The 27,627-nt window shown below is 46.5% G+C and overlaps 1 protein-coding gene across 1 annotated transcript in view; it reads left to right on the plus strand.

Moving 5' to 3' along the window:
• Positions 1 to 1,584: 1,584 nt before the first annotated feature.
• Positions 1,585 to 27,627, plus strand: part of LOC129703199 (alpha-1A adrenergic receptor-like) — a 35,299-nt gene continuing 9,256 nt past the window's right edge. The window contains exon 1 of the mRNA XM_055645428.1: positions 1,585 to 3,311. Coding sequence (XP_055501403.1) covers positions 2,357 to 3,311 — 955 coding nt within the window. The 5' untranslated portion in view covers positions 1,585 to 2,356. The remainder of the gene's footprint in view (positions 3,312 to 27,627) is intronic.

Here is a 27,627-nt window from a genome sequence, read left to right on the forward strand (position 1 = left end):
TGGGGGGGAAAAGGTTCTGACTGTCTATCTTATCTATGCCTCTCATCATTACTTGTTGTTATTGGTGCTATGGTCAAATCACCTTCAGATACACATGGAAATGCGGATACTGGTTTACAAAAACACATACAAACTGCTGGTGTGACTCAGCGGGTCAATGCTGCATCAGTCGCTGAGTTACTCCAGCATTGTGTGTGTTTAATTTTATTTTCATCTTCACAACTAGTCTTAAACCCCTGTCCCACGGTACGAGTTCATTCCACGAGTTCTCCTGATTTGCCCTGATTCGAATTCGGAGATTTACGGTAATGGCCACTCGTCGGTACTCGGGGCTCTCGTGGACATTTTTCATCATGTTGAAAAATCTTCACGAGTCTTCCCATGCTTACCTGCCGATAGCGAGTCTTCGCCAGTACCTGCCGAAAGAGTGTTTAGTTGTCATATGTACCGACAAGGGAGCAATGAAATTCTTACTTGCAGCAGCGCATCAGGCCTGCAAACGCAATACACGCAAATTATATATAATAAACGAAAACATATAATAACCTAATACTACAATGTTAGTGTAAAAAAGTTCTTAGCGCTACCAAAGAGCGCCCATAGAAGTTCATAGTTGAGGGGCGCATCATAAAAAATTGAACTGGTCGCGTGTGTTTCAACGTGTCACCATAGAAACTATCTGGTCGTCAACATTTGAGTTGAGACTGCATATTTTAAAATCCAACGATTTTGATTCCGCAACGTGTAGGAAGGAACTCCGGATGTTGGTTTACACCGAAGATACACACAAAATGCTGGAGTAACTCAGGGTCTTGATTGCTGGAGTAACTCAGGGAGTTTGATCATTTGACCATTTAACCCTTCCAGGGCCGTTATAGCAACGCGTTTGCGGCTGCATCACACGATGAAAGAATGAACTGGCGAGTTAGCAACTAAACAACGAGCGGGGTTTTAGAAAAGGTATCGACCCGACCCATTCCTTCTATCCAGAGATGCTGCCCGAGTCATATCTGTAAACAAGATCCCTCACTTCAGAGGGATTTCAACTGTCAAATGGGAGAACCGATGAATTTGGAGACACAACGAACTGCAGGTGCTGGAATCTTGAACTAAGCACAAAGTGCTGGAGGAACTCAGTGGGTCAGACTGCGACTGTCAGTCTAGGGACACGGACGGACGGACGGCGGTGCGGTTGTGAAGTGGGAAACGTCGCCTGTCCGACCCCCCCACAGACGCTGCCTGACCCTCTGAGTTCCTCCAGCATGTTGTGTGTTGAGGAGTTTGATCATTTAACCATTGAACCCTTCCAGGGCGCGTTTACGGTTGCATCACACGATGAAAGGGTGAACTGGCGAGTTAGCAACTAAACAACGAGCGGCAGCAAATCAAAAGTCCATTTAACATCCTGAGAATATATTAGAAACTCCAATAAGACGGCGGGAGGTACGAGGTCGGGGGGTGGGGGGGGGGTCAATTTACAGAAAGACTGGGGGAAAAAAACAAATGATGGATAATACGAGGGGTTAATGATAAAAATAGAAACAAAAATAAATAAAATGTGGAATTGGTGGAAGAATTGAAATCCGAAATTCATAGACACAGAGAAAGCTACAGAGATAGACACAGTGGTCATATTTAAGTTGCTGGTTTCCATTGGTCAGTTAAGTATTGCAAGTGGGATACGTTAGCTGTGGCTTATTTATAATTTTTAATGTAATATATTTCTATAAATGAGACCAACTTCCCTCTGTGGTTGAGTAGTTTTTGGGCTGTCCGGGTCTCTCCACAGTCGGGCCTCTGCTGCCCTCTGATGGCGGCCGTCGCAAGCGCAAGGAATCAGTGACGTGAGGACCATCCCGGGGAGGCGAGGTTTGCATGTGATTGAAGAGTGATCTTGGTGCTTCAGCACCCAACCGCCTGAAGAGATTGTCAGCGGTGGTCAGCTTCGGCGACACTTCTTGCCAGTGCATGAAATTGTGTGTGGGTGGGTGTGTGTGTATGTGTGTGTATGTTGGAGAGAGAGGAATGATATTATCCCGGGACTCTGCAGATGCTAGGAATTGAAACGGTGCAGGGAGGAAAAGTTGCAAAGGCGGTTGGACAGGAGTCGGCGAAGGAGAGGGATGTCACGGAGTCTAACGGGGCTTCTTCGATCGAGCTGGAAATGCGGAGGAGAAATGTCCTTCCCCGGTCACCCCGCCAGGCTGGGTCATGGAGTTTGAATCTCACCCGTTTGGGCACCGGCAGAATCCGCGGCGTTGCATGGGGATCTTTTTGACACATTGGCACGAAGCGAGGGCTCGAAGCGGCTGAAGTTGGCGAAACCTACTTACATGGAGACGGCAGTCCTTCCAAGATGACTTTTGCGGAGTTTACCAATGAGAGCTTGGACGGGAACTGCTCCAACGCATCGGCTCTGAGCTATGCCGTGTTTCCCAATGACTCCGTCACCGCCAACAGGTCGGGCAACTCGGAGGGGTTGGATGTCAACCAAGCGGTGGCCCTGGGCGTTATCCTCGGTGCCTTCATCCTGTTCGCCATTGTGGGCAACATCATGGTCATTCTGTCGGTGGCTTGCAACCGGCACCTGCAGACAGTCACCAACTACTTCATCATCAACCTGGCCATCGCCGACCTCCTCCTCAGCACCATCATCTTGCCCTTCTCGGCCAGCCTGGAGATCTTTGGCTACTGGGCTTTCGGGAGAATCTTCTGCGATGTCTGGGCTGCCGTCGACGTCTTGTGCTGCACGGCCTCCATAATGAGCCTGTGTGTCATCTCCATCGATCGCTACATCGGCGTGCGCTACTCTTTACGCTACCCGACCATCATGACCGAAGTGAAGGCGGTGTGGATCCTCATTGTCCTCTGGGTCACTTCCATCGTGGTCTCGGTGGGTCCACTCTTGGGCTGGAAGGAGCCCGCACCGCCCGACGATACCATGTGCAGCATCACCGAGGAGCCGGGATACGCCTTGTTCTCCTCTCTATTTTCCTTCTACCTGCCTCTCATGGTTATCCTGGTCATGTACTTCCGAATCTACGTGGTAGCCAGGCGGACTACCAAGAGCCTGGAGGCCGGGGTGAAGAGGGAGAGGAGTAAGACCATGGAGGTGGTCCTGAGGATTCACTGCAGGAGTGTGTTGGATGATTCCCACTCCAACTTCAAGAACAAGGGACATCATTTGCGCAGCTCCTTGTCCATGAGGCTCCTCAAGTTCTCCCGGGAGAAGAAAGCAGCCCAAACTCTGGGCATCGTGGTCGGCGTCTTCATTCTTTGCTGGCTGCCATTTTTCACCATCTTACCGCTGGGTAGGTAGACCAACCAGACAGCATCGTTTAGTGTCGCTGTAAGCCTGGAACCCGTGCACGGTCTCATCCCTCTCAACCCCAACCCCGTGGTTTATTTTCACTTTAATCCACTTGTTCTTAGTAGGGAAGAGTTCATCAAAACTTCAACTGTCTATGTGGGATCTCATTGTGTGTGGTACTCTCTGCCCGGTTCTAAAACCATTCTTGGCTTGTTTTCTTAGCTTGTTTTTTTTTCTTTCTGGAATACTGGGGGTTGAGGGGAGACCTGATGGAAGTATCTACAATTATGAGAGGCATAGATAGGGTAGATAGCCCGAACCTTGTGCCGAGATTGGTGAGTATTAGCTCGAAGGGGAGGCTTGTTTTGGCTGGCGGTTGAGGAGAGACCTGAGAGAAGTATATAGAATCACGAGAGGCATGGGTAGAGTAGAAACTGTTTTTCCCCCAGGGTGGAAATAACAGACTAGAGGGTATAGCTTTAAGGTGAAAGAAACAAAGTTTAAGGAGATGTGCAGGTTAGTGCTTTACACGGCGGGTGGTGTAGGACTGGAACGCACTGCGTGTGGTGGAGACAGATACCATAGTGGCACTTAAGAGGTTTTTATATCGGCACATGTATATGGGGGGAATGGGTGTGTGTGTGTGTGTGTGGGGGGGGGGGGGGGGGGGGGTTATGGATCACACGCAGACACATGAGATTAGTTTGTCTTGGCATCACAAACATTGGGGGCCGACGTGACTGTTCCCGCGCTGTTACTGTGTTCTATGTTCTATGCTCCCACAATACATGTGTTTTGCTGCCAAATATTCTAGAGTCCGCCACCAGACAAGCTAGACAGGGTGCAGGGAGGATTCACGGGGAAGTTGCCAGGTGTCGCTGGTTGGGCAGGCTAGCACTTTATTCCTTGAAAAGCAGAGGGGCGAGGGGTGATCTTATAGAGGTATACAAGATAATGCGATTAGGGTCCATATTACAGTATTTTTCCCAGAGTTGGGGAATCGAGAACCAGGGGACATAGGTTTAAGGTGAGGGGGAGGAGGGGAGGTGTAATACGAACCTGAGGGGTAACTATTTTACACAGTGGGTGGGTGTATGGTCGAGCAGTGGAGGAGGAAGTTGAGGTAGGTACTATCATAACGTCTAATAGACATTTGGACAGGTACTTGTATATGCCAGGTTTGGATGGTCATGGGCCAAGCGCGGGCAGTGGGACTAGTGTAGATGGAGCATGTTGGTCAGCATGGGCAAGTTGGGCTGAATGGCCTGTTTCCGCGCTGTCTGACTGGTCATTCACTATCCAATCATTCTTCTTGTAGGTTCATGTCATAGGAGCAGAATTCGGCATTCGGCCGATCGAGTCTATTCTGCCATTGAATCGTGGCTGATCTACCTTTCCCTCTCAACCCCTACATATACCTTCTTCCCATAACTGTTTGCACTGTTACTATATGAAGAATCTGTCAATCACCACTTAAAAACATATCCAATGACTTGTCCCCCACGACCTTTGTGGCATGAATACCACGTTTCTGCTCGCTGTGCGTTTAACTCGGGAGACTTCGTGAATAACTCGGGAAAGTGGGACAGGCCCTTAACTCTGCAACTATTTGCTGTTTGTTAACCCGCGCCACACGCCGAAGTACATATACCCAAGATAAACACAAAATGCTGGAGTAACTCAGCGGGTCAGGCAGCATCCCTGGAGAGGAGGAATGGGTGGCGTTTCGGGTCGAGACCCTTCTTCAGACCCAGATTAAACTATTCGCGCAAGACACCTCTGCAGGCAGGTGTATATCCCGCCCATTCACTAGTCCACTCCCGCCCTCACACCGCCAATACTATCGCCAGATCGCACCCTCGCCCCGCTGCTGGGCTTGCGGCGGGGATGCGCGGCTTGGGAACGTTACGCTTTTTCTGCCTGGCTATTTATTTGGATGTACTCGCTGACTTCGGTTCGTGCGGTTCTCAAGCAAGCGATGAAAGTGCCCCAGCAAGTACTCGCCTTCCAACTTTCCAAAACCACATCCCCCTCATTTGCTCGACTTTCCCACATAAATCAGAGTTGATGTTGTTGGGAAATGTTTGACTTCTTGCTCTGGCGCTCCATGGACATTATTTCACCGCGGCGAGAATCGGCGCTCCTCGAAATTGACAAGATGATGAGGCGATTCGTTTTAGAGGTCCTGCAGTCAAACTGTTAAATATAGAACTGCACACAGCGCACGAAAGGGTTCTTTAAACCACCGCTACACTGATCATAATGTTAGACCAATTAGTTAAACAAATCTCCTCTGTCTGTACGTAGTCCCATCTCCTTCCATTCCCGGTCTGTCCATGCGCCTGCGTAAACGCTTCTTAAATATCGCTATCATATCTACTTCGTCAGTTGTGTAAGTAGGAACTGCAGATGCTGGTTTACAGCGAAGATAGACACGAAATGCTGGAGTAACTCAGCGGGTCAGGAAGCATCTCTGGAGAGAAGGGATAGGTGACGTTTCGGGTCGAGACCCTTCGAATCTGATGAAGAGTTTCGACCCGAAACGTCGCCTACGCGTTTTCTTCAGAGATGCTGCCTGAGTGCCGCTGAGTCACTCCAGCATTTTGTGTCTATCTAGTCGATCATTTGCCCCGCTGTCCCCTTCCAGGCAGCTATCACCCTCTGTGTAACATAACTTGCCCGGTAAATCTTTAAGCGTGCAAGGAGGAACTGCAGATGCTGGTTTAAACCGAAGATTGCCGCAAAAAAACTGGAGTTACTCAGTGGGACATGACTTCAGAATTAAGGGACAGAAGTTTAGGGGTAATACGAGTGTTTCGGGGTAATATGAGGGGGAACTTCTTTGCAGAGAGTGGTGGCCGTGTGGAATGAAAACTGGAGTTAGTGGTGGAGGCAGGTTCATTGGACATTTAAAAATAAATTGGATAGGCATATGGACAGCATCCCTAAGGGGGGGGGGGGGGGGGGGAGCATGGACTTGTAGGTCCGAGATGGCCTGTTTCCGTGCTGTAATTGTTATATGGTGATATGGTTATATGGGACAGACAGCATCCCTGGAGCGAAGGAATGGGTGACGTTTCGATTCGAGACTCTTTACATTCTAAGCGTCCGCCTTTCACCTTTATTTGACATTTCCCTCCTGGGGAAACGGCCGTGTTTATCTATCCTATCTATGCCTCTCGTAGTTTTATGACAATTCGTTAGGTATCCCCTCGCCTCCAATCATTCCGAGAAAGCCAAGTTAGTCCAGCCACTCTTTACAGCTAATATTCTCGAAGCCAGGAAACGTCCTGATAAAATGTGTGGAAAGGAACCGCAGAACTTGCCCGGTAAATCTTTAAGCGTACAGGGAGCAACTGCAGATGCTGGTTTACACCGAATATAGACACAAAGGTACTGAAGGAGAGTTTCGGCACGAAACGTTGCCTATTTCCTTCGCTCCATAGATGCTGCCGCACCAGCTGAGTTTCTCCAGCATTTTTGTCCACCTTCGATTTTCCAGCGTCTGCAGTTCCTTCTTGAACATAGACACAAAGTACTGGAGTAACTCAGCGGGCCAGGCAGCATCGCTGGAGAAAAAGGATGGATGACACTTCGGCTCGGAACCCTTCTTCAGGCTGAAAGTAGAATGGAGGGAACTGGAGGTAAGAAAAAGCCAAAACAAATCAGGGCCGACAACAGGTGACCAAGAAAGGGTGGAGCCCACAATGGCCCATTGTTGGCTGGAGGAGAGGCGATAACGAAGGGGTACACTGATATAAATGCTGTCTAACCCGCTGAGTTACTCCAGCACTATCTACCGTCCCGATAAAGCCTATTTTGCAGCCTCTTCAAAGCCTCCACAACCGTCCTTCAATGCAGTGACCAAAAATGCACACAATTCTCCAAACGTGGCAGATCCAGCTCTATACACTGAAACATGAGTACATTGAATACAGCTGCAGTATTTGGCACTCGCCGACCCCCAACCCCCGTTGATTCCTTTCCCCACAGTGACACGACAGCGACAGCGATGCAGTTTGCAGTGACCTGGGTTCAATCCCGGGCTCCGGCGCTGTGAGAAACTTGGTCCTCTCTCTGGTCTTGTGTGTTTCTTCCCACGACGCTAATAATTGGGCGGATCGGCAGGTTAATTAATCGCTGCCTCAAGTATGTTTAGTGAGTGGTAGAATCTGGAGCGGGTTGAAGGGAATGCGAAAAATATAGATTTAAGTGGAAAAGACGCTAATGTTGGGGACGGGCTAAAGAGAACATAGACTCGCGGGCCGTTTCTTTTTTTCCAGAGATACTGCCTGACCCGCAGAGGTACTTTAGCATTATGTGTCTATCTTTGCGACATTGGACCTACTCTGGCGCTTATGAGACTCCAGATCCACGACATTTTTCCCGACAGACATAAGATCATAAGATCATAAGTGATAGTATCAGGATTGGGCCATTGGGCCCATCAAGTCTACTCCGCCATTCAAACATGACTGATCTACCTGTCCCTCCTCATCCCATTCTCCTGCCTCCTCGCCATAACATTGCAAGTCCTCTGTAGGACACGACGGGGCTCTGTTCCTGAGAACTGTTGCTAACCCCATTGGGTAATGTTGGGAAATGCGACAGCCCTGTAGTGCTTTATTTCGCAGTCCAACTATTGGCAATGTGCCGTTAAACCAGGGCGTTTAACTCACCATTCGGCTTTCTTTGTAAGATGAAATGATGTTGTAGTTTAGTTTAGAGATGCAGCAAGGAAACAGGCCCTTCGGCTCACCGAGTCCATGTCAGCCATCTATCACCCGTTCACACTAGTTCCATGTCATCCCACTTTGTCATCCACTCCCTACATACTACTGATTTCAACGGGTACTACTGATTGGACGGGTACATGGGTAGGACAAGTTTGGAGGGAAAGGTCAGGGGCGGTGAATCTGTGGAATTCTTTGCCACAGAAAGCTGTGGAGGCAAAGTTAGTGGGTATTTTTAGGACAGAGATAGATATCAGAGATATGACTTCGGTGGTGGGAAAGACGCTGGAGTCAATTATTAAAAAGGTCATTATGGGGCATTTGAAACATAGAAAATAGGTGCAGGAGGAGGCCATTTGGCCCTTCGAGCCAGCACCGCCATTCATTGTGATCATGGCTAATTGTCCCCAATCAATAACCTGTGTCTGCCTTCTCCCCATATTCCTTGATTCCACTAGCCCTTAGAGCTCTATCTAACTCTCTCTTAAATCCATTTGGTCGCCACTGCCCTCTGTGGCAGGGAATTCCACAAATTCACCATTCTCTGGGTGAAAAAAGTTTTTTCTCACCTCAGTCTTAAATCACCTCCTCAATCATTATTCTAAGACTGTGACTCCTGGTTCTGGACTCGCCCAACATTGGGAACATTTTTCCTGCATCTAGCTTGTCCAGTCCTTTTATAATTTTATATGTTTCTATAAGATACCCCCTCATCCTTCTAAACTCCAGTGAATACAAGCCTAGTCTTTTCAATCTTTCCTCATTTAACAATCCCACCATCCCAGGATCAATCTCGTGAACCTATGCTGCACTGCCTCAATCACAAGGTGTCCTTCCTCAATTAGGAAACCAAAACTGTAGGCAATATGGTCTCACCAGAGCACTGTACAACTGCAGAAGAACCTCTTTACTCCTATACTGAAATCCTCTTGTTTTGAAGGCCAACATTCCATTAGCTTTCTTTACTGCCTGCTGCACCTGCACGCCAACTTTCAGTGACTGGTGTACAAGGACACCCTCCTTACCTAACCTAACCCCATTGAGATAATAATCTGTGCCCTTGTTTTTGCCACCAAAGTGGATAACCTCACATTCATACATATTATACTGCCACGCATTTGGATAGCAGTAAAAGGATTAGTCCAAGTCAGATTTATGAAAGGGAAATCATGCTTGACTAATCTTCTGGAATTTTTTGAAGATGTGACAAGTAAAATGAACTGTCATATGAGGAAAGATTGAAAAGATGAGGCTTGTATTCACTGGAGGTTAGAAGAATGGGGGGGGATCTTATAGAAACATATAAAATTATAAAAGGACTGGACAGGCTAGATGCAGGAAAAATGTCACCCAATGTTGGGCAAGTCCAGATCCAAGGGCCACCGTTTTAAAATAAAGGGGAGGCCATTTAAGACTGAGGTGAGAAAAAACTTTTTCACCCAGAGAGTTGTGAATTTATGGAATTCCCTGCCACAGAGGGCAGTGGAGGCCAAATCACCGGATGGATTTAAGAGAGAGTTAGATAGAGTTCTAGGGGCTAGTGGAATCAAGGGATATGTTGAGAAGGCAGGCATGGGTTATTGATTGGGGACGATCAGCCATGATCACAATGATTAGTACTGGTGTCAGAAGTTATAGGGATAAGGCAGGAGAATGGAGTTAGGAGTGTGAGATAGATCGGCCATGATTGAATGGTGCAGTAGACTAGGTGGGCCGATTGGCCTAATCCTACTGCTATTCCTTATGACATGGGCCAAACGCAGACAGGTGGGACTTGTGTAGATGGGACATGTTGGGCTGCATGGGCAAATTAGACTGATGAATTTTTGCTTCGCAAGCCAGTGCGTTAACGGTGTGTTAACGTATTTTTGTCTTCTAAGTGGATGAACCTGTTTTCAATAGGTACAACACCCAGGGACTTTGGCATTCCATGTTTCCATCCCTTTCTCACCATCACCCACCTTCTCTTTGACCCCACCACTCACCACATCTTCCCATCTCCCCCCATATCTGCCTTCCGCAAAGACTGCTTCCTCCGTAACTTCCTTGTCAATTCTTCCATTCCCTCCCATACCACCCCCTCCCTGGGCACTTTCCCTTGCAACCCCAAGAGTTGCAACACTTGTCCCTTTACCTCCCCCCTCGACTCAATTCAAGGACCCAAGCAGTCATTCCAGGCGCGACAGAGGTTCACCTGCATCTCCTCCAACCTCATCTATTGCGTCCGCTGCTCTAGATGTCAGTTGATCTACATAGGTGAGACCAAGCATAGGTTGGGCGATCGTTTCGCCAAACACCTCCGCTCGGTCCGCAATAACAAACCTGACCTCCCGGTGGCTCAGCACTTCAACTCCCCCTCCCATTCCCCATCTGACCTCTCTGTCCTGGGTCTCCTCCATGGCCAGAGCGAGCAACACTGGAAATTGGAGGAGCAGCACCTCATATTCCGCTTGGGGAGTCTGCATCCTGCGGGCATGAACATTGAATTCTCCCAATTTTGTTAGCCCTTGCTGTCTCCTCCCTTTCCCCAGCCCTCAGGCTGTCTCCTCCCATCCTTCAGCCCTCGGGCTCCTCCTTCTCCTTTTTCCTTGCTATTGCCCGACAACCCCCTATCAGTCTGAAGAAGGGTTTTGGCCCAAATCGTTGCCTATTTCCTTCGCTCCATAGATGCTGCTGCACCCGCTGAGTTTATCCAGCATTTTTGTGTACCTTCTCTTTTGCACTACCTTAGGTGTAACAATCTTATCGTAGGACTCATCAAGGAATGACTCAGCTTCTCAGACCTAAGGTCATCCAATTGCTTCTCCAGTTCCCCAACACGGTCCTTCAGTAGTTGTACCTGGATGCACTTCTCACATTTGTAGCAGCCAGAGGCACCAGCAGTGTCCTTGACCTCCCACATACTGCAAGCATCACACTGAATCAACTTGCTTGACATCTCCTTCTTTCATTTGGCGTGGCGGTCCTCCCTCAGCCTCCGAGCCAATGACCCTCACAGCCACTCCCTAAGAGCAGCCTTGCTTATATTGACTGACAAATTGACAAATTTAAGAATTAACAAACCAAATTCTTCAGTTTTAAACTGTTTTTCACTTGTGACTTACTCACCTTCCCCACGGGCTTCAGCCAACCAGTTCTTCACCCTGCTTCTCTCTGTTGCTGCTTATTCAAACTCCACATAAGCTCTGTGCTAAGTCTAGCTGCCTTTTGGCGCTCTTTTTCAACTATTTGCCCCCTCTGACTCACCTCTGATGATCTCCCACAAGGGCTTATGCTAATCAGATCTTCTCCCTGCTTCTTTTTGTTGCTGCTTGTTCAAACTCCACATCAGCTCTGTGCAATGTATAGAACAGCACACTAAGTCTACATGTATCACGGTACAGTGACAAGCTTCTGTTGCGTGCTATCCAGTCATCAGAAAGACAATACATGATTACAATCGAGCATGAGATGCCATTTTTGGTGCCAATTGCCACAAAGGCCCATTGCAGCTGCAGCCCCATCCCACGAACCATCACCCTCCTCCATGCACAGCCCTCTTCTGAAGAAGGATCTGAAGAAGAGTCTCGACCCAAAACATCACCCATTTCTTCTCTCCAGAGATGCTGCCTGTCCCGCTGAGTTACTCCAGCTTTTTGTGTAAGGTTTGATGGTTGTTTCTGTGACAGAATGTCTGGTTCAATTGTGCTTTATGGTCATATCTGTAAATGCACAGTGAAATTCTTTTTATTCCCCCCATGTGTTTCGTGGAGCTGTTGTAATATATGCATACCAAAGAGGTTTGCAGATGACATAGATGTTATCTGTGTGGTTAACAGTGAGAGATAACAATTTACACCACAGGATTAATCAGTTTGGCAGAACTGCGTTAACTGAATCCATAAGATCATAAGTAATAGCAGCAGTATTAGGCCATTCGGCCCATCAAGTCTACTCCGCCATTCAATCATGGCTGATCTATCTCTTCCACCTAAGTCCATTATCCTGCCTTCTCCCCATAACCTCTGACACCCACAATCCGGCAGTGTACAGTATGAGGTATCTTCAGCTCTTGTTCCCCTGGGGGTGCCTCCCGCAGCTGACCTTGAGGGCATGGAAGGTAAAACTCCCCCGGTTATTCTCACCGGGCCTTTTGTCCAGCATCCACCATCATCCTCCATCTTCCTCTCTGAATCCCGGTCATCAGGGGCAAGCAGAGGCTGAGCTCAGCAGATTCCCTTTAACTTTAATACATTTTACCCAGTGGATTCCAATCAATCTCTATAGTCTCATTCATGCAGAAGAATAAATGTATTTCTCCGAAACAGTTTTGTTAAATTGCTTCACAACAGGAGCCATTCCTATTTTACTAATCTGGCTTAAATATGATAGACCAACGTACAAAAATATGTAGTATTATTTCAATAGAACTTACTGTACATCAAGCTACATTAAGTCTACACAGCAGGAGCTAAAGTAACTGAAATTTCTTGCTGAAACAATCATGGTTTGATTTAACCCATTTCTATCAATTGTGGCAGCCACTTTTGTAGGAAGGGCTTTTTATAAAAATTGTCTACGGAAATTCCAGGCAACAATAACTTCCTGTATATAAGAGCAGAGGGCTGCATGAAATGCCCCCTTTCTGTTATTTGAATTGCTCTGTCAGTATTCTTTTACCTTTGAGGCATGGGATCAAACCTAGCTCAGAAACAAGGTGGCTCAGTGGCGCAGGGGTAGAGTTGTTGCCTTACAGCAGCAGAGACCCAGGTTTGATTCAGACTACAGGTGCTGTCAGTACAAAAAATTGTAAGTTCTCTCTGTGACTGTGTGCGTGTTCTCCAGGTGCTCCAGTTTCTTCCCGCATTCCCACGACTTGTGGGTTTTTGTAGGTTCATTGGTTTCTATAAATTGTCCCAAGTGTGTATAGGATAGAATGAGTGCACGGGTGATTTTGGTGGGCGTGGACCTAGTGGGATGAAGGGCCTTTTTTCCATGCTTTATGTCTGAACTAAAAAAAATAAACACCTATACAGGCTTAGTTTTGTTTTGTTATACACATAGTGGAATAACACATGTGTTATAACACATAGGAGTAGAATTGTGTGTTCGGTCCTTCGTATACTCCCTGTACACCCATGACTGCGTGGTCCTGTACAACGGCAATCTGATTCTGAACTTTGCCAATGATGCCACCCTTGTCAATCTAATCTGGTCCCTTCACACTAATGCCGTGATAAAGAGGGTGCTTCATCATATTTAACTTCTTGGGCACCTGAAAAGATTCTATAGGCCAACAAGGATTCTATTGAACATCTACAGATGCACGCCAGAGAGTATTTTGGCAGGATGAATTGAGTCATAGAGTGATACAGTGTGGAAACAGGCCCTTCAGCCCACTTGCCCACTACAGCTAACATGCCCTGGCTACACTACTCCAACCTGGCTGCATTTTGTCCATATCCCTCCTAACCTCTCCTCTCCATGTACCCATCTCGGATAATTTTTTTACACAGAGAGTGGTGAATCTGTGGAAATCTCTGTCACAGAGGGTAGTTGAGGCCAGTTCATTGGCTATATTTAAGAGGGAGTTAGATGTGGCCCTTGTGGCTAAAGGGATCGGGGGTATAGAGAGAAGGCAGGGATGGGATACTGAGTTGGATGATCAGCCATGATCTTATATCGAATGGCGGTGCAGGCTCGAAGGGCCGAATGGCCTACTGCTGCACCTATTTTCTATGTTTCTATTTCCTAAACGTTGGGATCGTCCCAATCTCAACTAGCTCCTCTGGCAGCTTGTACATCCATACAAAAGCTATCCCTCAGGTTCCTACTAAATCTTTTCCCCTTCATCTTAAACCTGTGTCATCTGGTTCTCGATTCCCCTACTCTGGGCAGGAGACGTGCATCTACCTGACCTATTCCTCTCATGAGCTTATACACCTCGATAGGATCACCCCTTATCTTCCTGCGCTCCAAGGAATAGAGTCCCAGCCTACTCAACCCCTCCCTACAGCTCACACACTCCAGACCTGGCAACTTCCTTGTAAATCTTCTCTGAACCCTTTCCAGCTCGACAACATCTTTCCCATAACATGGTGCCCAGAACTGAACACAATGTTCTAAATGTGGCCCCACCTACGTCTTATACAACTGCAATATGAACTCCCAACTTCTATACTCAATACTCTGACTGATGAATCTCAGATTGGGATGGCAACTATTGTGCTCATGACCACTTGAATCATCACCCCACACCCCCTTCCCCACACACCCCCCCCCCACACCCCCTTCCCCACACACCCCCACCCCCACACCCCCCCACATCCCCCTCCCCCCACCCACACCACCCCTCCCCCCACCCCCCCCTCCCCCATATACCCCCCCCCCCCCCCCCCCGCACAACCCACCCCCCACAACCCACCTCCCCCACACCCCTCCCCCCTCCCCAGAGTGGTGGAACATTGCTTTGGGGAACGGGTTGCATTGGGGGAACAGATGAGTGGTGGAATATTGCGTTGGGGAACGGGTTGCGTTGGGGGGACCAGGCCTCCCGTGTGACTTGGACCCAACGGGTCCCACTTAGTCTAGTAAACTATAAATGCAACACATTTGTTCAAAGTCTGTCATTTTCCTGTGCCTATAGGCAATCCCGCGTAATTCAACAATCTTATCTTATGATCATCACTCTGTTCAGTTGGTGGAGAAGTTTGTTCTTCCCTCACTGAATACCAACACTTTGGAAATTGTAAGGATTGGGAGGTGGAGATGTGTCGATAGCAAGTGATTTTAGATTATATTATCAAGGGACACCAAGAAGATGGAAAATGGATAGTTAGGCCCATAGTTCGGCCCATAGTTAGGGCCATAGTTCATAGTTCAGAGATCAAAGGAGGTGATAATACACATCTGAGAAAATAAGTTCCTACAGGTGATTCTCTGGCCGAAATGTCGCCCATTCCTTCACTCCATAGATGCTGCCTCACCCGCTGAGTTTCTCCAGCATTTTTGTCTACCTCTGGCCATGACTGGTTAGATATAAAGGAAGCAAGTGTAATTCCACCTTGCTGACAAAGGTTGCAAGAGGCAGGTGTGATTAATTCTGTGATAAGGAATGGCTGGAATGTGAAGGGCAAGGAGGGATAGTTCATCTTCATCATAAATCAAATGTTAGGTTTGATCAGAGCTATTTTGGTTCAGATCTGAGTGCAGAGACCCAGTGAGATTGGTGGTTCTGGGACAGATGGACATGTTTTTGGGAAATTTACTGCACCATCATGAATTGGAGAGGCAAGGGAGATTAGTGAAACAGGGAACGGCAGAAGCTGGTTTGCACAAAAGGACACAAAATTCCTGGAGTAACTCAGCGGATCAGGCAGCTTCTCTGGAGAACATATGTGTAGGAACGAACTGCAGATGCTGGTCTAAACCGAAGATAGATACTAAAAGCTGGAGTAACTCAGCAGGACAGGCAGCGTCTCTGGAGAGAAGGAACAGGTGAGAACATAGATGGTGGCATCTCCGAAGGAGGGTCCCGACCGGAAACATCACCAATCAATGTTCTCCAGAGATGCTGCCTGACCCGCTGAGATACTCCAGCACTCTGTGTCCAAGGTAGATTAGAGCTGGTGGAGTCGGACTGTAGAGGCAAATGTTTTGTTTTGAGGAGATGATGTTGGATTTGAAGGAGCGGAGAGCAATGTCTTCATAAATAGAACTCTTGGCAATATCTTATGTGCTGGCCAGAAGCTGAAGTTATGTAATCATTAGCTTAGTAGAAATATGGTCAAGGGAACAGGAAGTGGGTCTCTTGGATTAGATGCATTCAGAGGAAACATGAATGGACAGAGAAGAGAGACATACAAGGCATTGTAGCCCGGTGATTATATAACTGGGCAAGCAATTAAAAGTTGCTCTCGACCCGAAACCGAAATGCCATGCATTCCTCTCCAGAGATGCTGCCTGTCCCGCTGAGTTACTCCAGATTTTTGTGTCAATCTAATGACTGAAATTTTTGAGTTCAAAGCAGGAATGGATGGGCGCACAGATTAAATGTAATGCTAATTGGTTTCAGAAGGAAATAAGGTCATAAAGCCCATCAAGTTTACTCTGTCACTCAATCGTGGCTGATCTATCTCTTTCTCCTAACCCTATTCCCCTGCCTTCTCCCCATAACCTCTGTCACCCGTACTAATCAAGAATCTATCTATCTCTGACTTGGCCTCCACAGCCTTCTGTGGCAAAGAATTCCACAGATTCACCACCGTCTGAATAAGGAAATGTCTCCTCATCCCCTTCCTAAAAGAACGTCCTTTAATTGGAGGCTATGACCTCTAGTCCTAGACTCTCCCACTAGTGAAAACATCTTCTCCGCATCCATTCTAACCAAGCCTTTCACTATTTTGTGTGTTTCAAGGAGGCCTTCCCCCCTCATTCTTCTAAACTCCAGCGAATGCAGACCCAGTGCCGACAATGGCTCATCACTGGTTAACCCACTCATTCCTGGGATCATACTTGTAAATCTCCCCTGGACCCTCTCCAGAGCCAGCACGTCCTTCCTCGGATATGGTGCTCATAATTGCTATTCAATCTACTGTTCCGGCCTGTGTGAAAGTCCAGAACCACTGCACCGTGTTTGGCTTTAACTAACTTCTGACCTGAACTAACAAGCAACACTTTGAAGCAAATTGCTCTCACTTGTACCACATATTTCTGAAGTAAATTGGAATCGCCAATAAATGCTTGTCTTGCTATCAACGTCCATACAACGTGAAGAAACAAGAGGGCTGGAACGGGCGGGGTTCTTTAAGGTAACTTTGCGCAGTGGGATAGAGTAAAGGGCAATTAAAGAGGGAGGCACGGTGGCGCAGCGGTAGAATTGCTGCTTTACAGCGCCAAGGACCCGGGTTCAATCCTGACTGCGGGTGCTGTCTGTATGGAATTTGTACATTCTCTCTGTTACTGTGTGGGTTTTCTACAGGAGCTCTGGTTTCCACCCACACTCCAAAGATGTAGGTTTGAAGGATAATTGGCTTGGTAAAATTGCAAATTGCATGTGGTGTGTAGGATAGTGTTAGTGAGCAGGGATCACTGGTCGGCATGGGCTCGGTGGGCTGAGGCGATAAACTAAACTAAAATACTGGAACAACTCAGATGTCATTTTGGGTCATACCCCTTCTTCAGACTGAAGAGGGCTCCCGACTCGAAACATCACCTACTCCTTTTCTTCAGAGATGCTGCCTGACCTGCTGAGTTACTCCAGCACTTTGTGTCTTACCTCATACTGTACACTGTTGGATTGTGAGTGTCAGAGGTTATGGGGAGAAGGCAAGAGAACGGGGTTAGGAGGGAGAGATAGATCAGCCATGATTGAATGACAGAGTAGACTTGATGGGCTGAATGGCCTAATACTGCTGCTATTACTTATGATCTTATGGATTCAGTTAACGCTATTCTGTCAAACTGATTAATCCTGTGGTGTAGTTGTTACCTCTCACTGTTAACCACACAGATAACTTCTGTCATCTACAAACTTCTTTGGTATGCGTATATTACATCAGCTCCATGAAACACATGGGGGAAAAAAAATTCACTGTGCGTTTGCAGATGTGACCATAAAGCACCATTGAACCAGACATTCTGTCACAGAAATAACCATCAAACCTTACACAAAAGCTGGAGTAACTCAGCGGGACAGGCAGCATCCAGAAGGAAACACACCCTTCTTCAGGGGGACAAAAGAAAAATCCAACATCTTGTGTCACTGTTTAAACCATCATCTGCGTTTGCCAGATGTGGACCATATCAATGGGCTTTATTTTTCAGTCCATTGAACCTGGAAGACATTCTGTCACAGACTCAAAAAAATAACCATCAAAACTTTCGGGTTCAGACCCATCTTCAGAAAGGGTTTCGGCCCGAATCTCCTTCGCTCCATAGATGCTGCACCCGCTGAGTTTCTCCAGAATTTTTGTGTACCTATCCCTGCTTAAGGTCTGCTTTTCTACATGAATGTTTACATAGATTTTTAGCATCGATTCCAATAATTTGCCCATTAAAATTAACCTGCTAGTAATTATTAAATTTACGTCTCTGCGGGTGAGGCAGCATCTCTGGGGAAAAGGAATAGGAGACATTTCGGGTTCAAACCCTTCTTCAGAAACATCACCTCTCCAGAGATGCTGCCAAACCTGTTGAGTTACTCCAGCTTTTTGTGGCTATCTTCGGAGTAAACCAGCATCTGCAGCTCCTTCCTACACATTATTAAATCCATCTTTTTTTTAAACAATGAGACAACAAAGGCAGTCCTGCAATTCTCCTTTAGCTGCCAAGATCAATCTCAGAAACTATGATTACAATGTCCACAATTTCCTTCCTTGCTTCTTGTGGTATATCTCATTTAGCCTGACAATGTATCTACCTTCAAAGAGGTGAACCCTTTAATACTCCCTCTGTTCCAATACTTATCCCATGCATATTTCAAACACCCTCCTCAACTGCAGTCATTATCAACCCCAACTTAATTTGAAATTACAGCTGTGAAATATTTCACTAGAATATTTCCCACACCCTTCAGCGCAACAGATAGATTAAGTATGTGGTCCTTCATGGGCATTATTCCTTCCTTGGTTATCGCCCCTCTTCAAAAAATATTTTGATTGGTTTATCGTGTTCTCTGCTGTGTTTCTCTAAAGTTCATAAATTCATGTTATAGGAGCCTTGGCTCACACACAGCCTTCTGTGGCAATGAATTCCGCAGATCACACCTTCTGACTAATTCTGTGGCATTTTATTCGGAGGCTGTGGCCTCTGGCAGAGACTCTCCCACCACCATTCTAGAAAACTAATGAAAAGGTGTAGGCCATTCGGCCCTTCAGCCTCGCCATTCAATAAAAGTCTGATTTATTCGGAGGCTACGGCCTTCTCTCCATACCCCCTGATCCCTTAGCCACAAGGGCCACATCTAACTCCCTCTTAAATATAGCCAATGAACTGGCCTCAACTACCCTCTGTGGCAGAGAGTTCCAGAGATTCACCACTCTCTGTGTGATATCCACACTATCCAGGTCTTTCATTATCGCAAGAGGGACCAAACCGGAAGCGGGGGCCGCGTGGAGGTCGAGTGATCCCGTACAAGTTGACATGAAGTTCGAGCGAAGTCCGTGGGAAATTCGCACGTGACATACGGCGTCAAGACGCTGCATACGGCGTCAAGATGCTGCATATGGCGTCGAGACGTTGCCGCGCGGAATTTTTGGTCAGTGTCAGTTTTTTGGAGCCCCGCATGATGTCGGGACCAGCTCCGCACAACTCCATACGGCTCTGGCGATCAAAATGGGACCGGCCCCGCTAGGCCGTACGGCTAAAGCAACCACGTTAGGTTGCGCTTGCCGCATGCAGTCGCATGCTCGTGGGACAGGCCCTTTACTTTTGCAAAATCAATTCTCAACCGAGTAAAACTTGCCATGTCCCAGCTCAGCACCTTTGGGACTGCACAGTGGCACAGTGGCAGATTTGTTGCCTTACAGCACCAGAGACCTGGGTTCGATCCTGACTACGAGTGCTTGTCTGTACGGAGTTTGTACAATATCCCTGTGACCTTGTAGGTTTTCCCTGGGTGCTCCAGTTTCCTCCCACACTCCAAAGACGTACAGGTATGTAGGTTAATTGACTGCAGTAAATTTGTAAATTAAGGTAGTGCTATTATACGGGGATTGGTGGCCAGTGTGGACTCAGTGGGCTGAAGGGCCTGTTTCCGTGCTGAATCACGAAACAAAAACTAAACTAAACCTCAGTTAAATCGACCTGAATTGTTATCCACCCCCACTGTGCTCTCCCACTGACACTCCTTCTACTTGCCTGGTTTCATTAGTTAAAACTAAATCCAGAAAATAAATTGCACACCCCTACCTCTTGCTAAAAATTTGCTAAATTGAAGCTGTCCTAAATGCAGTAAATGAATTCTGCATGCACTGTAACTTTCACCCTGATTATCACGGTGGCACGGTGGCACGGTGGCACGGTGGCGCAGCCGAAGAGTTGCTGCCTTACAGGGCTGGAGACGCGAGTTTGATACTGACTACGGGTGCTGTCTGTACAGAGTTTGTACCTTCTCCCCTGACCTGTGTGGGTTTTCTCTGAAATCTTCAGTTAGTGAGGAAGGACATTCTTGCTTTTGAGGGAGTGAACCGTAAGTTCACAAGGTTAATTCCTGGGATGGCTGGACTGACATATGTTGAAAGAATGGAGCGACTGGGCTTGTATACACTGGAATTTAGAAGGATGAGATGGGATCTTGTTGAAACATACAAGATTATTAAGGGATTGGACACGCTATAGGCAGGAAACATGTTCCTGAAGTTGGGGGAGTGCAGAACCAGGGGCCACAGTTTAAAAATAAGGGGTAGGCCATTTGGAACGGAGCTGAGGAAATACATTTTCACCCAGTTGTGAATCTGTGGAATTCTCTCCCTCAGAAGACAATGGAGGCCGATTCTCTGGATGCTTTCAAGAGAGAGTTAGATAGAGCTCTTAAACAGTCATGGGATATGGGGATGGGCAGGAATGGGGTACTGATTGGTGATGATCAGCCATGATCACAGTGAATGGCGGTGCTGGCTCGAAGGGCCAAATGGCCTACTCCTGCACCTATTGTACTATAGTCTCCTCCCACACTCCAAAGACGTACAGGTTTGTAGGTTAATTGGCTTGGTGTATGTGTAAATTGTCCCTAGTGTGTGGACCGAAGGGCCTGTTTCCACGCTGTATCTCTAAACTAAACTAAACTAAACTATCGCAGAATCATGGAATTACACAGCACAGAAACAGGTCCTTCAACCCATCATATCCATGCTGACCCTTTTGATCAACTACCCTCAGCCCACACAACCCATTTCCTTCTATACTTTGCCAATTTAAGTGCCTGCCTAAATTTCCCTTAAATGTAGTGTTTGTCTCTGCCTCTACCTCCTTTGGCAGCAACCACTCTTCACATAACCCCTCAATTCCCTATTAACACAATTTCCTCTCACCTTCACCCCATGTCTTCTTCGTTTTCCTTCGTAGGGAAAATGATCCTGACCTTTATCCCTATTTATCGATGCCTCTTCAGGAGTTATGGAATAAGGGCAGCAGCTTAAAAGTTATTTCAAAAGGCATCCAGTCCTCAAAGATAACTTTCCATGTGACCTCACCACAGTAATCGAACAGATACATTGTCCATAAGAATGCAGCTACCAGTTCACAGTAGGAGGTAATGGGCCTGTCCCATGTAGGCTATCCTTTAGGTGACTATAGGTGACTGGGCTAACGCCACATGGTCGCTGGGCTGTTGCCTGTATGGTTGTGAGTAGTCTCTTCAGTTGCTCAAAGAGTCGCAGCGTCTTTCTGGTCATCGCTGGATTTTCAGCATGTTGAAAATGTTTCGGAGACAGTCGGCGACAGAGAGTTTGACGCCAATGAGCGTAGAATGACTTCTCCTGACGTGAGTGCTGTCGTGGTTGTTGCAGGTTAACATAGGTTGTCACCAGGTGACGTAGGTTGTCGTCGGTGCTGGCTTTGTTTTTTTTTTGTGGTTAAAGTATGATTCCATTTCAAATTTTATGTCAAAGGGGGATCCAGTCGCCTGTTTTTCAGCGACCTGTTACGATTATGACAGCCGCCGGCAGTCACCTAAAAATAGCCTAAGTGGGACAGGCTCTTAAGTAAAGAGATTTGTTTTGGAAACTGACAAGGCAAATCTCATAGGCAACTAACACGTAATATGTGTTAGAAAAAATGTAATATCAAAATTATGTTTTAAGTTCATTAAAACTAGCCAATGGATGTGGAATTTTCGGATATTCTGCCATTGTATCCACACAAAAGAATACAATAAATAAATACTCATGTGTAGGAAGGAACTGTAGATGCAGATTTACACTGAAGTTAGACACAAAATGCTGGAGTAACTCTGTGGGTCCAGCAGCATCTCTGAAGAAAAGGAATAGGTGTTGTTTCAGATCGAGACCCTTCTTCAGACTCCAGACATGAATAATGTTTCTGATGTTGGGGGATGTTGGATGTTCTGATGTTCGGGGAGTTCAGAACCAGAGGTCACAGTTTAAGAATAAGAACATTTAGGACTGAGATGTAGAAAATCTTTTTCACCCAGAGAGTTGTGGAATCCTCTAGAACAGAAGACAGTGAAGGCCAATTCACTGGATATTTTCAAGAGAGAGATATAGCTCTTCGGGCTATATCTAATCGAGGGATATGGAGAGAAAGCAGGAACGGAGTACTGATTTTGGATGATCTGCCATGATCATATTGAATGGCGGTGCTGGCTCGAAGGGCTGAATGGCCTACCCCTGCACCTATGTTGTACATTTCTATGTTTCTAATTATTCATGTTAATTGACATTTATTCAACTTGTTCATTTATGATCTATGGAAAAATTAGTTTTCTAAAACAGAAGCTGCAGACTATTTGTATGCCGATCAGATCATCTGTCAGTTCCCTTCACTTCAGGAAAACAAACCAGGCCCATCCATGTGTAGGAAGGAGCTGCAGATGCTGATTTATACTGACGATAAACACAAAGTGTTGGATTAACTCAACGGGTTAGAAAGAAGTGCTCCGACCCGCACTGTCACACATACGTTATCGCAGAGCCTATCCATAAGCAGTGGGCAGGTGATATAGACCTGCATGGGAAGGTAGACGCTCCCGCCCCCTCGAGTCTCGGGCAGATGGGGCTCGTCAGCCTGGGAAGGCAGTCCATCTAGGAGAGGGAAAATTCTGATTTAAAACCTCCACTGCCTTGTGACCATATCCAGTCATGGAAATGGCTCCAGGAGTAAACCACAAGAAAATCTGGAGTCGGAGCCCCTAAGGCAGTTTGTCATTGTCTACAACCTCGCTCTGGCAGCTTCTGCAACGGCGCTGGTACCAAACTGTAACGGCCCTGCTGTTCCTTTGGATCGATCAGCGACGTGGAGAGGGGGGATGTGCTGCATGAGTAACAACCTGTCCTCCATATGACATCGCCCAGGCTTGCATCCGACCAGGATGCATCACCCATGGTCAGTCATGACCGAGGGGGGCCTATCCGTATTCCCCTCATAACTAAAGTACTCCAGGAAATGTGTTGGTCATAAATTCGTAAGGTCTAGGAGCAGAATTAGGCCATTCGGCCCATCATGTCTACTACGCCATTCAATCATGGCTGATCTATCTCTCCCTCCAAACCCCATTCTCCTGCCTTCTCCCCATAACCCCTGACACCCTGTACTAATCAAGAATAATAATAATAATAATAATAATCTTATTTATATAGCACATTTTTACACTTGCATTGACCCCTGCTTCACATAATTACTAATCAAGAATCTTGCCCAAGACATGTGCACTCCAAGCGGGATTCGAAATTGCGCCATTTGTCGTCCCAAGAATCTTCCAAGACATGTATCCAATTCTCTTACGGGACTTTAAATCAAATCTCCTGCCATCATTCAGGCCATGTATTCCATCACAGAGGTAGAGCTTTGGCAATAATAGGTGTAAAATCCCATAACACTGGAGAAGAGTCTGAGGTTGCTATATTGTACGCATCACCCTTGGAAAATGTTGACTTTAGACTTTAGAGATACTGCGTCTGAAACAGGCCCGTCAGCCCACCAATCCACGCCGACCAGTGATCACCCCGTACACTAACACTATCCTACACACCAGGGACAATGTTTACAACTTACCGCAGCCAATTATCCTACACACCAATACGTCTTTGGAGTTTGGGAGGAAACCTGAGCACCCAGAGAAAACCCAAGTGGTCACAGGGAGAACATACAAACTCCGTACAGACAGCACCCGTAATCAGGATCAAACCCGGGTCTCTGATGCTATAAGGCAGCAATTCTGTCGCTGTGTCACCGTGCCAACTGGATTACGGTGAATATTGGAAAATACTTTTGTTTATTTTTACTGAAATGTTTATCTATGTAGAACAATAGGGCTTTGATTCTTCCTCCCTGATGTGCACTTTTCCCTAATACTTCTACATTCTACTCTATGTACTTTTATAGCTTATCCCTCTTCGTCTCTCCCCCACCCGTCGTTGTACCAGGTTCAAAGTCATCTTGCCCAGTCTCATTGTCTGTAACTCATTTTCACCTAGCCCACAGCTAACAATGGCCTGTTTCCTTTATCATTGTTTCTTTTATGCATATCTTTCATTTATTTGTTCTATATCTCTCTCTATCACTGTCGATATCTCGCGCTTCCCTTTCCCCCCGACTCTCAGTCTGACGAAGGGTCTTGACCTAAAACATCACCTATTCCATTTCTCCAGAGAAGCTGTCTGACTCGCAGAGTTACTCTTGCGTTTTATGTCTATCTTCTGCTGGGATGTTTTACTGTGTTCAAGGCACTATATAAATGATTTTGTTATTGTTGACATGTGTTACCATCTATGCTCAATCATGGTGAGAAATATCACTAAGTACTATATTTACTACAAGATCTCTACAAGCAATAAATAGCTATTGCAATGGCAAGTCCTAGACACATACTTTGCTGTATAAATTGAAAAATATATTTGCAGGTGTCTTTCATACAGAACTAGTTTGTTAAAATTGTTTTTTTCTTGCTTGCTGTTGCAGTTAATGGGACCATGTAAGGATTGAACAACGAACATAAAATAGTACAGCACAGGAACAGGCCCTTTGGCCCATAATGTCCATGGTGATCAGGATGTCGTCTTCTCTGTTTGCACACGATCCACGTCCCGCCAGTCCCTGCATATCCATGTGCCTATTTAAAAGCCTCTTAAATGTCACTATCATACGTGCCTCCATTACCACCCCTGGCACAATATTCCAGGCATCCACCACTCTCTATGTAAAAGAACTTGTCCCTCAGATCTCGTTTATACCGTGTCTGCCTCACCTTAAAGCTATGTTCTTATGTCTTGAATATTTCCATCCTGGGAAAAAAATGTTCTGACTGTCTTCCCTATCAATGCCTCTCATAATGATATATACTTCCAACAGGTCTCCCCTCAAGCTTTGGCATTGCAGAGAAACACGGTGCTGGCTCGAAGGGCCGAATGGCCCCCTCCTGCACCTATTTTCTGTTTCATTTTCTATGAAATAATTTCTCAATAGCTAATACCCTCTAATCTTCCACTTCCTCTCCAAAACCTCCATGTCCTTCCAGTAATGGAGCAACAACAACTGTACACCACACTCCAAATGCAGCCGACCAAAATCCTATAAACCTGCAACATAACTTCCTGGCTCATATACTCAGTGTTCAAAACCCTTGAAGCCAAGCATACCATGGCATAGAATATACCAAGACTCGAGCCCAGGGGCCCTGGTGGAAGTTGGCTCAGCGGTAGAGTTGCTGCCTTCTGTCCCTGTCCCACTTAGGAAACCTGAACGGAAACCTCTGGAGACTTTGCGCCCCCCACCCAAGGTTTCTGTGCGGTTCCCGGAGGTTCCCGGAGGTTTTTGTCAGTCTCCCTAGCCGCTTCCACTACCTGCAACCTCCGGCAACCACCAGCAACAACGCTTGCAGTGCCAGAGGCTCGGGATCGATCCTGACTAGGGGTGCTGTCTGTACGGAGTTTGTACATTCGTAATTGGCATGGTATCATTGTAAATTGTCCCCAGTGTGTGTCGGGTAGTGTTAATGTGTGGGGATCACTGGTCGATGTGGACTCGAAGGGCCCGCTGCGCTGATTAGACTAGATTAGATTAATTTATTGCCATATACACTAAGGTGCAATGCAATTCCTTTTCCACACAAAGTGCATGAAGTAAACTGTATACGGTACATACAGTGACTTTAGACTGTAGACGTTAGACTTTAGAGATACAGCGCAGAAACAGGCCCTTCGGCCCCCTGAGTCCATGTCGACCAGTTATCTTCCACATTAGGACACTAGCACTGTCCAACACACTGGGGACAATTTACAATTTACTGAAGCCAAACCTACAAACATCTTTGGAATGTGGGAAGAAACCAAAGCACCCGGAGGAGACCCACATGGTCACTGGGAGAACGTACTAACACCATACATATCGCACCTGCGGTCAGGATCAAACAGGGGTCTCTGGCGCTGTAAGGCAGCAACTCTACCGTGCCACCCAAGTGATGATAAATATAACAGGATGCAAAATGGAAGAATGGCAGAGCAGTTTAAAGCGCTGAAGCAGAGCATCAGTTTAAAGCATCAAGGTCGGCAATTATTGAAAAGCAACAAACGGAATGACTGTGCAGGAAGGAACTGCAGATGCTGATTTACACAGAAGATAGACCCAAAATACCGGAGTAACTCAGAAAGAATGAATGATACTTTATTGTCACATGTGCCCAGGTGAAAGGGTTTATCCTACCTACTGCCTGCCACTGCACGTGGCAATGGGCCCTCCCCTACTTCCCTCACCCTCCGCCAGTTCCCCCTTTGTTCTCGGCGGCCCCCTGTCGACACTGGTAACTCGGGGATGATTCAGTGATGGGCGAGCTGGGCCTGCTTGCCGGAAGTGTCCCTCTGCTTGCATCTCTGGAGAAAAAGAATAGGTGACATTTCGGGTTGCAACCCTTCTTCAGCCTGAAAGATAGAGGTGACGGTGGGGGGGGGGGGCATAGCATCTCCTAACAAAATAACTAAAGAAACATCCCCAAACTAACTAACTAAAGAAACATCCCCTAACAAAATAACTGTGGTCATTTGCCGATATCGGAATTATTAATGGTTGCCCTCTACTGCTCTATCAGCTGATTGGAATATCTAATTGGTCTAAATTTTAAAAAGTCTTTAAGCATAATTCAAACCAATTACTTATAAACTTAGTATTCAATGTGATTGTCTAATTATTACAAACAATTTATCATGCAGTATTACTAATTTCATACGCAGCTCAATTCCTTAAAACTGCACAGAGGTCAGCAGAAAATGAAAATATATTAAGCTTATGTTGCTGGAAATTTGAAATATAGACAGAAGGTGCTGGAAACATTCAGTAGGTCAGGCAGGTTTTGTGAACATAGACACATAGAAACATCGAAAACAGGTGCAGGAGTAGGCCATTCGTCCCTTTGAGCCAACACCACCATTCAATATGATCATGCCTGTTCTTCCAAAATCAGTACCCCGTTCTGGCTTTTTCCCCACATCCCTTGATTCCCTTTACCCTAACAGCTAAATCTAACTCTCTCTTGAAAACATGCCTCCATCGCCTTCTGTGGCAGAGAATTCCACAGATTCACAATTCTCTGGGTGAAAGAGTTTTTCCTAAACGGAGAAACATAGTTAAGGTTTCACGTCGAAGATCTTTTTTTGGTCAGAACTCACATTAGTGAACAGATTGTGCAAAGTATCTTTGCATTCTAATTTGAATTGTTATTGACGCATATGTTTAAACCCATCAAGTTTAAGAGACTTTTGGATAGGCAAATGGATTAGTGCCTTTTACTCTATGTCTGAATGTTTCCGCATATACACACCTATCACAGGCACTGTAGCCTCCCTCATCTCTCCTCTTATCTGATATCTTTATGTCTCATCTTCATCTCCAGCCTTTGTCACTTACTCCACCCATCTGCCAATCACACCGCCCCAC

The sequence above is a fragment of the Leucoraja erinacea genome, chromosome 1 (assembly GCF_028641065.1).
Source record: "Leucoraja erinacea ecotype New England chromosome 1, Leri_hhj_1, whole genome shotgun sequence".
Taxonomy (NCBI): domain Eukaryota; kingdom Metazoa; phylum Chordata; class Chondrichthyes; order Rajiformes; family Rajidae; genus Leucoraja; species Leucoraja erinaceus.